This window comes from Oenanthe melanoleuca, chromosome 4 (assembly GCF_029582105.1).
Source record: "Oenanthe melanoleuca isolate GR-GAL-2019-014 chromosome 4, OMel1.0, whole genome shotgun sequence".
NCBI classification, from domain to species: Eukaryota; Metazoa; Chordata; class Aves; order Passeriformes; family Muscicapidae; genus Oenanthe; species Oenanthe melanoleuca.
The window spans coordinates 26335967-26346357 of NC_079337.1; the positions used below are offsets into that span (position 1 = coordinate 26335967).

At 42.7% G+C, this 10391-nt stretch overlaps 1 protein-coding gene across 6 annotated transcripts in view; it reads left to right on the forward strand.

Moving 5' to 3' along the window:
• Positions 1-2384, forward strand: part of EPHA5 (EPH receptor A5) — a 192626-nt gene extending 190242 nt beyond the window's left edge. For all 6 annotated transcript variants that reach the window (XM_056490112.1, XM_056490113.1, XM_056490114.1 and 3 more), the window contains one exon: positions 1732-2384. In XM_056490112.1, the coding sequence (XP_056346087.1) occupies positions 1732-1837 (106 nt within the window). In that variant the 3' untranslated portion in view covers positions 1838-2384. The remainder of the gene's footprint in view (positions 1-1731) is intronic.
• The last annotated feature ends 8007 nt before the right edge of the window (positions 2385-10391 follow it).

Consider the following 10391-nt stretch of genomic DNA (forward strand, 5'->3'; position numbering starts at 1 on the left):
GCATCATCAAGAAGCATTGCTGAAAAAGGGTGTATTAATGAAACTATGTGTTTAGCCCAAACTTGATATTTTCCAAATCAAAAGGCAGAAAACATGACAGTCCTTGGTACAGATCTAGCTTTTGGTTTCAACTAGTTTATGTGTTAATGTATTAACCTTCACTCAAGACTGCTTTTTATTCAAAGCAGTGTTCATCTGTGTAATTTGTGGACATGGATGGTTGGCTGTACTTGCACAGGAGTTTCTGTCCAGAATGTGAAGCTGCTGAGAGAGGCACACCTCCATGGGTGTGACAATGTTTTGGTGTTCCTTGCACATGTTTACCTGCAGTCCAGCACACAGCCCTGCTGTGAACTGTAGGCCAGGTTTGCAATTATGTCTCACGTGATGGTAGGGCACCCAGGTATTGCTGGGGATTCCCAGCCTTTGCATGAATGCAGCAGCATTGTTTCTAAAAAGCAGCTGTCACGTCTCAGTGGCTTTTGGTGGAGAACTTTTCTCCTAAAAGACTTGAACACAGGGTGTCAGCAGCTTGGGGATTCACAAGTGTACCATAAGGCATAATGCAGAAATATCGTTAATTCATTCCAGTGTGGAGGTAGAAAGTGAGGGACTGATATTTTCCCAGTGGAAGTCTTCAGAAAAAATACCACATCTCGTATAGTCAACCTGCTTCTCTAACAGCTTCTGTGTCTTGTGCTGGAAACATATATGCAACTTCTTGATGTTTCTGTTGAGCTTTTGTTCCTACAATTTCTTTGTTAACACTTTTCTACCCAGTAAGAAATCTCTACAATTACACTCTGCCATAACTGATGGCTTTACCTGGCTTTAGAGGTATCATTGAATCTGATAACCCAACGTCCTGCTGTGGTATTTCCGGGAGATGATTTGTCCCACTCCTGTCTTTGGATGGGATAAATTGTACTCTAGTACCATTCATGTACCTCTTTTATGCCATTCTCATGAATCACATGAAAGTGATTACTTTCATCTATACACCTGAATTTTGGAGGGTGGAGTTGATGACAGTATTTCCTCCTGATCCTGCATTTTACATTAACTGTCGTATTTTACAGCTTTCCTGTAACGGTAGCCTTGTAGGCAGAATCTACACAAATGCCCTTGGCTTCCAGAATTCACCTCCCCAAAGCAAAACCAAATGTGGGTTTATGGGAAGATTTGCAAAGACCCAAAGGGGAGCTGCTTTGCTAATTCTTGTTGACTTTAAGGAGTCATCAGGATGGTGGCCATGCTCGAGGCTTTTGCCATTTGTGTTTCTTTGGCTTTTCCTCATCTGAAGAGGAAGAAAGCATGGATTGACCTCACTCCTCACTGCTTATATCCAAGATCAAATACCAGCCTCTCCCATGAGAAGAGGAAACAGCAATGGGCATTCTTACATGGTTTTTCTCTTGGAAATAGGACTTTTCACGCCTAGCAGAATCCTTGGCCAAAGATGATGCTAATGCTTTGCTGTCTGTCCTTTCTCCTTGGCCAGTAAGGTGATCTCATTCAAATCACATCACCTCTCTGAGATGCTGTCAGCCATAATAAAAAAAAGAAAAAATACAAATGGGGAAAACAAAACCTGCCAACTAAACTTGGCTCTGAGAGCTGCCAGTGATAACAGGTAGACACTGGCAGCAGCAGCAGTGCATGCGGCGCGTGGTGTGTGCGGCAACGTGTGCCTAAGAGGTCCATGGAACCAACGTCTGCTTTCTCCCACAGGGATTTGAGACGTCTGGGAGTGACACTTGTTGGTCACCAGAAGAAGATAATGAACAGCCTTCAAGAGATGAAGGTCCAGTTGGTGAATGGGATGGTGCCGTTATAACACGGTTTTTAAAGTTGCTTCCTCAAGTGGGTCGGTCCTGCACTTTGTACTCTAGCCCTGAGATTTATTTTGACTTAAAAAAAAACCAAGAAAATATAAAAAGGGAAATTCAGTCGTTTCTGTAACTGGAGGACATTGGCCTCTGCTGCAGCATTTCTAAAGCAGTGTTTGACTAAAGTTTTGCTTTTCTTCCTATTTGTGTCCTCATTTTCATGAAGTCTATGTAAGATGCATGGAACATGGAAACAAATCTGCTGTACAGGAGATTAACCTGTCTCTTAAGCTTCAGCAGTGATGACAAGCCTTCCACCACGTGTTGTCTGTACATGGGAGGTACATATATATATAGCACCTTTATATACTGAATTACAGCAGCACGTGGTAATGCTTCCAAGGACTGACTTGAATGGAGGATTTTTGTGGCCATTCATGGACTCTCATTAAAGTATAACTTCGAGTCTTACTTGTGTACAGAAGTGTATTGAAGAGCAATATGATTAGATTATTTCTTGATAGATATTTTGTTTTGTAAATTAAAAGAAAAGAATTGCTGTTACACAGCATTAAGTTATAGAAACTAGCATATAAACATGTCACTTGCTCCATGGCAAATACAATACAGGGTGTATATTTCATTTTCCTCCTTCTGTGTTACCAAGTTCTTTTTATTTGCTTTTTGGGGAGGATAATACATGATGAAGATGTAAATACTGTACAGTTTGCTATGCATCAGGTACAAGATCAGGGCTCTTTCCTTGGTTTGTTCCTTCTTTCCTCCCTCTTTTACTCAGTCTCCCTTTTGTGTTACCCCTATGCTTCTTTGTATTTTGCTACAGTTTGGTTTGATCAACACATAAAGCCTTCACGAGTCTTGATTATGTATATGAGAAGGAGTTTGCTTAAATAAAAGATGTTGCCCCCTATTCCTTTACAACATGGGTTGAGGACATCCAGAAGAGAAGTAAAACATCTGGTTCTTGATGGCCTCCTGCAACAACATGGCAGCAGTTTTTCTATGTGGCCAGACAGCATGAGATTGCCTCTTCAGAGGTGCTTTAGCCTAGTAGCTGTCATCAGTGCAGCCATCGCCTCTGTTCCTGGAGCCCAGGAAAGAAAGTACAAGGTAGTTTTAGCTAGAAGAAGTGAATTTTGTTGTTCCTTTTCTGATGATGTGACTTAAGTCCTGGGGCACAGTGTAGAAATGAGCCTGTGGCCATCCAGTGTTCCACTGTAATATTTCCTTTTTTTTGTAGTATTTCTCCCACAGTCGTGGTAGTGGGATTATTTTTAGAACTGTACTGTCCCAAGCTGTTTCTTGGCATTCTAGTTTTTCTGTGGACCTGGCCACTTTGTGACAGAGCACAGAGAGGAGGGAAGAGCAGAGTAGCCCAACATGGTCACAACGATGGCATCCTGAGGGCAAGGAGATGCCATTCGTCTGAGGCTAGCACAGCTCAGATCAGGACTTGGTTGTAGCTGGGATTCAGTGTATCCATTAAAGCCCATGACTGGTATTTTTAGAGGGACCTGAGGGCAACCCAATCCCCTGGGAATCACACCAAGAAATATTTTGGGATTGTTCTCCTCTTTGTATTGTAGATAGGATTAATTTGGTATACGTAGGGTTGGGCTTTTATTTTGTGAAGACTTTGATAAGGATTTTTAAAAAGCTCAGTGGAGTGCAAGGGTTTCTCATTTCTGTAAATGTATTGCTTCCTTGGACTTTGGATTGCATCTTATGGCATCCTTCCTTAGCAATAGCATCAATATACAGAGTTGATATAGCTTCCTTTTTTCCCAGGGCTGCAGAGCCAAGCCAAAAGACCTCAAGCCTGCCAAAAGGAGGCCTGCGTCCATGTCATGCAGAAACAGGTGTTGCAAGGCACCTGAAGCTGTTTCAAAATATTTCTTTCATTTTCCCCGGCCTTTGGATGAGATTTGATCCACAGAATGTTGGGGTTTTTTTTAAGAAGAGAAGCATCTAGGAGAAGAGGCTGAATGTTTTTTCCTTGGCAGCAGGGCTTTGTTTGCTTACAGCAGGACTTCTTCAGGCAATACTTGCCTGTTCTGAAATGGCCCTCTCTGTCTGTGCAAGTGACTTCTGAGTTCCTCAGGAATCAGGAGAAATAGGAGGGAAAGGAGCCACAGCAAGGTCTAACAAATCTTGACAGTGTCATTTCTCATTCTTTGTTTCATTCTGGCAGCCACCGGACCACAAAAGAGGAAACAGGTATCAAGACATAACAATTTTAGCACGGAAAAGAGATTTGTCAAATAATAAATAAGATTATTAGAGCTTTTAGCAGAAGAGTCATGAGATTATTTGTGCCTCCCTGTTTGCAACACTTGGGAAAATACATGTAGGAAGACAGAAACAACTCATTCATCAGGAGGAATCGTTCGCATCCATTGGTGGCACTGAGATGCTATTAGCATATATGTAGCACTTTCTGCCCATCATCTCCACTCATTTATTTCCTGTTGGTTCTTGTGGGAGGAGTTGAACTTGGTATATTTTTCCTGGGCTCTTAAAAGCAAAATCTCCTTTTCATCATTCAAATTGCTGGCATACCTGCCAGCTGCTGGAATTATGTTCAAAATGATGAACCAGTGGCAAACAAAACTGTTCTTAAGCCAGACTGCATTTGTAAATAGGGCACCTCTTCTCGCTTTCTCCAATAAATAAATAAATAAATAACCTTTTTTATTTATTTCAAGAGCTGTTCTTGCTACAGATCTTTGTATTAATAGATGTTGTCTCGGGGCTAAAAATAAAACATTGTTTTAATGTGTAGGGTCCAAAGGTTACAACTTCTATGTCCAGGAGCAAATTCCAGAGACAAAGGAGGTTTTCAGTTCCTGTCCAAGAACCGCAAGAACTTTATGTGTGGGGCACGATTATATGTATTGGTACAGCAGAACAAAATGACAGCAACATTTGGCTGGTTATGTTCTTGGAAAGGACTGTAGGCGGATTTCCTGCCTGTGGTAAGTCCAAGTGCTTTGCTTTTGCATCTCACTACAGCTGCAGCTGAGCCAACAGATTCTGGTTTTTCCAGTATATTTTGCTGATAGTTGAGAGAGAAGTATTTCAAAGGAATCAAAAGGTGGAAAGGCTTTTCTTGATACAGTTTTTCATTTTGGGAGAAGGAAGTGTCTCCAAGAATGGCTTGTGTAGACTGACTCCCTGTCATTGTGTAGCTACGACTTGGAAAAACTACTTGAGCATTAAAAAGGAAGACTGATATAAAAGGGAAAAATCAGTTTAAAATTTTATTTATTCCTCCTATATGTTAATAGTGAGAAGAATAAAGAATGAAGGTGATTTTTTTTTTTTTGTCTATTCAGTGTTGAATGTAATATAGAAAGTCCCAGTGCTCAAGAAATTGTGACTCCTTGGACTGCTGGGGACTTGAAATTAGATGTTAAGACAGATGCAAAATACATCACCAGCAGTCTTGAAATTAACACTTAGTTGCCAATCCTTTATTGTAATTCCTTAGAGCAGGAACTGGTGCATCCAGCAATGCCACAGTTGCAGCATCTGTCTCAGATTCTTGCATCAGGGTTTTAACACATAGGAGACTATAGCACTGCTGTATTTATTCTTCCCCTTTCCCCCTCTTTGGATACTCTCTGTGCATTGTTTGCGTACATGGGAGTTTTTTTGTAGTGTAAGGTACGATATTTTCTATTTTTTCATGAAAATAAAAACCTTTGACTAACAGCGACACCCAGTTGTGGATGACACATATAATTGACCCCTCAACTTTCCACAAAGCATCAGGATTTCCCCCCTTGGAAAGGAAATAAATTATCTGTATTTTTTCTCTCCTAAATGCAGATTTGGTGCTACTCTTATGGTCTCTGAGGGAAAGAGAGGCCTTTGGGATGAGTGAGACATGTAGACCCACACGAAGGCACCTGGCCTTGTTACAGGCTGTTCCCACTTTTCTGTTTTGGGGGGAAAATATGCTTTTTCAGTCTAGTTTCTGGGGCAAAGGGCCTGCCAGACCAACCAAGCCCCAAATCAGTCCCTCAACACATATCCCTCAGAAATACCATTTTTCTGTGATTTTTTTTTTTCCTCCCAAGATATGATTTTCTCTGATTTTTTTTTGGGAGGGAGCCCAGCAAGTCCAAGACCAGCTGGAGCACCTACCACCACATCCCCTGCTCTGTGGATTTGGGGGCAACCACATGCTGCAGAGGGGCATGGGCCAGCCTTAAAGAGAGGTGAGAAAAGCCAGAAGTGGGAAAGGCCAAGGGCCAAGGGGGAAAAGACTGACCTGGGAAAGGTGTTAATGAAGGTGGTGGTGTAAGCTAGAGGACAAAGGAAGAGGTGGAGATACGGATGTTGTTTCTCCTGATGTGACAGGAAGCTGTGGGAGATGATGCATAGCAGTACACTCACACCATGATAGGCTGGAACAGGAGGAGTATGCTGCCTTATATATTAAAGGGAGCACAAGGTCAATTGGGTTAGCAAACTGAGGTTATCAGCAGCTTGGGTAAAATCTCTCTGGACTGACATGCCAGTCTCCAGTCAGTGTTTTCTTGTTCAGCTTGAGGTTGTCCGCTGCTGGACCACAATGGCAGCAGACACTGTAAGGAATCAGAGGTGCTCTGAGTTCAGAGGAAAGACAGCATCCTTATTAGCTTCTTGGAGGCAGAGAGCCTGCTAAGGGGAAAATAGAAACATGGGGAAACTTGCATTAAAAATCAGAGCTGGCTGCAAACTCCTTCCACAATGTTCCATCTTAAGTGAGAACTAAGGAATTAGGCAATTTCCATGAGGCTATGTGCTCAGATTGGCCTGAGACCAGCTCTTAAACAAATCTCAAATCAGTGTTTGCCTGTTATTTTCCTCTGCTGGGCTCAGAGTGAGAAAAGGCACTTTAGCTTTATGGGTACCAGCTAGTAAATTTACCTGCACAAAGGTAAGATGCTTTACCTTCAGAGTGGGCCCTCAAGCACATTCCTGACTTGTTTTTTGGGTGGTTCTTCTGTACAGCCTCTGTCTGGTCCCTGAATAAATGTACAGCTGCATCTCGAGTCACAAACACCAGTTCTTATAAATGCTCAACAACCTCTGCTCAGGGAAATATTCTCTGCATCACTCTTGTTTTCAGTAAAATTGAAACAAACTGCAAGGCAAGATGACGGCTGTGCTGGAGACATTGCAGGGCAGCTAAACAGTAACTTGGACTTATATTCCTATTTAATAATATAAAAATGGGGCTGAGGGGGCTCTGAGCCTCTCCCCTCCTCTGCCAACCTGGAAGGGTTCAAGCCTATAATACTAGAATCCCCAGAGGATGCTGTGGCCGCAGGGCAGGAGCAGCAGGGAAGCTGCTCCCCATTACCCCATGAAGCTGAGCTGCCATGCAGAAAGTAATGCAAGATTTATGAAGCTGTGGAGAGAAACAGCGAAGGACTCTTCATGTATTTTTCATGGGCTGAACTGCATAAATAGCATGCAATGTATAAACTGTGACTGGATACTTACACACCAAAAAAAAAAAAAAAAAAGTGACCAGCAAGCAGAAGAAGAGATGAATGATTGAGATAGACTTATTCAAGTCAACAGGGCCTGCTCAAAGTCACCCTCAGGTACATTAAGAAGCACCCAAAACAGCACAGCCTCATCCCAAAACAATGCACCTTTGCCAACATGTGGAGGGACATGGATCTCAAGGAATGGAGAACACTCTTCATTCTGCTTGGGAGAGAAACTACCTTATCCACGATGCCTCAGATGTGGTGTGGAACTTACAGAGATGCTGGGATCACCATCATCTTGATGCTGCTTGCACCAGCAGACAGGTCAGTTTAGAAAGTGAATGACAGTGGGGCACAGAGAGACAGCTCAGAGTGAGGTAACACTGGAAAAAAGAGGACACCACTGGAAAACTCAGTGCAGGGGTGAGTGCTGAAAATGTTGCAGTTCCCTCAGCAGGTGCATGTGTGCTTCCAAGCGTGCAATTTTAATAATGCATCTGCTGACAGAGCTTAAATGTCATGTACATGAAGACAGGTATCAAAACAATCCTAGGCTGAGATTGGATAGGAAATGGGAGCCACAGCAGCAGGGTGGCCAGCAAAAAGCTTTGCTCGTTTAGCAGCTGTGATGGCAGACCAGAGTATGTTTGCAGTTATTGCATGCCGTAGGGTTTCCAGGGGAAAAAAAGCCTTGGAGAAACAGGTGTGAAGTGTGTGATGCTTGCTGAACACACCCATTGTCTCTATGGCTGCCAGTGGGAGCATCTGGTGTGATTCCTTTGGGAGCTGTGGGATATTGGTGGCTGCAGGCCCCAGCAGTAACCTTTGACAACCCATTAACATATAGCTCATTATTCTCTTCCCAGAAAGTCCTATGAGCCAGCCATGGAGGTGATTTTCTTACACCTTCATTTCCTCACCTCTAGCTAGGGTCAGCTCAATTACTCAGAGTGTCAGCTATAGTAATATTCAGCAAATTGAGTGTAAGAAAAGGAGATGCTTTCTTACACTGGTGTACTGCTTTCATAACCCATTAAAAGCTTTAACCAGGTTTGTTTTTTTACCCCAGAACTCTTCAAGCTCCCTCTTAAATGGCCAGCAGATGCATTCATGCTGATGAAGATGACTTATTTCTCTCAAAGCTTATTTTTTTAACTACAAAACCAAAAGAAAAATCTTCCAAGATGAAAAAAAAAAAGCAGAAAAACTGTGAGATAGGCTGTCTGCTGTTTTCTTGGTTTGCTCCCAGTAAAGACCATATGTATTACAAGAAAATAGAAATCCTATGGATTACTCTTCTGAGGTCTGTGTTTCAAGCTTGACATTTAACCATGAAACTCCAGGCTCTAAAATTAAATCATTTACTCCTCAAGAAATACAGTGTGTGGAGCCACTAAGAAGAAGGGCATGCAAGGTAAAAATATTTCATTGGGAGAAAAAAAGGAAGGTAGGGAAATTTTATGTTCATTTAAAAAAAAAAAAAAAAAAAAAAAAAAAGGAACAGCCTCTTATCCAGTGGGCAAAATGCTGTAAAAGTGGCATCCTCTGGTCCCTTTCCATGAGATGTGTAGGAGCTCAGGACTTCCTCAGGGCTTGCTAATATCTTTTAAATGGCATAAGATTCATGGTTGTACTCAAGTTATTGGAGGAGGAGGGAGAAGGAGGCGTATATGTGTATATGGAGATATATATCAAGAGAGATGCATGGCTATATGTGTACACACATGCAGAAGCACTGAGTGCTAATCTCTTAATTAAGACAAGAATCAGAGCATAAATGGTGAATGGCAGCAAATAGTCCAGGAGTGAGACTGGCTTGGCCTGAAAAAAGTGTTTTCAGCCAGGCAGGGAGGATAGATGGAGATCATCAAGGTGTGGCACTGGGAAGGATTTAGCCTTCATTAGTATTCCAGTCCCAGAATGAATTAAAGACCCAACTGGGAGAGGAGGGAGACAGTGCTAGGGCAGCAGATAGGATGTATATTCTCACTAGTGCTAAAATCCTCCAAGTTCCATCTCACTGGGCAGTCACCCATCACGCCATCAAAGCATGGAAGGGCAGATAGAATGGACTGGATAAAGTGGCTGGGAACATATATTTGGCAAGAAATTAGGAGAAATTAGATGGAGGGGAGCCACAGGCATGGCTTTCCTCCTGGCTTGGCCATTGCTTTTGAGCTTGAAAGTTCACTCACAGACCTAAAGGTCAATCCATGATGCCCAGGTGGAAAAAGAATGGGTTTTTTGGCTTGGAAATAGTGGCCCTTTTGCGGGATTTTAGTATTTCGGGGTGGAAAACCAGGGTTTCACAGTCAGAGTTTATGAGCAGATGAGTGCACACTGAGCTCTACACAGGGACTGGCTTGCTCAGCAGCTGCTAAAACCTGGGTTTGGGTGACTTTAGGTCTTGAACATGCCCATGTGAATCTTTCCCTTGGCCCAGCAAGGGGAATGGGAAGCATGAGTGGTCCCTTCATCCCTTTGAAATCGAGGGTTTGGAGACCAGGACTGTATAGCCAAAATCTTTTTGTAGCAACAACTACACATATCCCAGAGAAAACAATCAAATAAAATGAACAAATAAAATAATTTTAAATATTCTGTGTAGGGAAAGGTTGTTGGCTCTGGCAGAGGAAAAATTGGGCTGTCCCTTGGGAGGGAAGTGTTAGAGGTGCAATGTCCCAAATCAATTGGCACAGAAATTGGTCCTGCAAAAAACTTCATCCCTCTCCCATCCCTGCAAGGTGTGCTTCATTGCCTCCCATTTTATGCAGCAGCCAAAGAGACTCTGAATCCTTGGCCCCTGTATTTGCATTCCTGCAGCCAGGGTCAAAGCCCTTGTGTGCTGTCCATTCCTCCCTAAAACCTCAAATTTGTGTGATTGCTTCATCAGGGAAGGCAATTAGCATTTAAGTGCTGCAGTTAGACAAAGACAAAAGGCTGACAGCAATAGCTGCAAAGCCAGGGCCCTGGTCAGAAATTTAATGGAGAAATTAATTATGGCAAGGGAGCTCATTCAGGATCATTCAGATCCAGACTTGGGTTGCAGAGG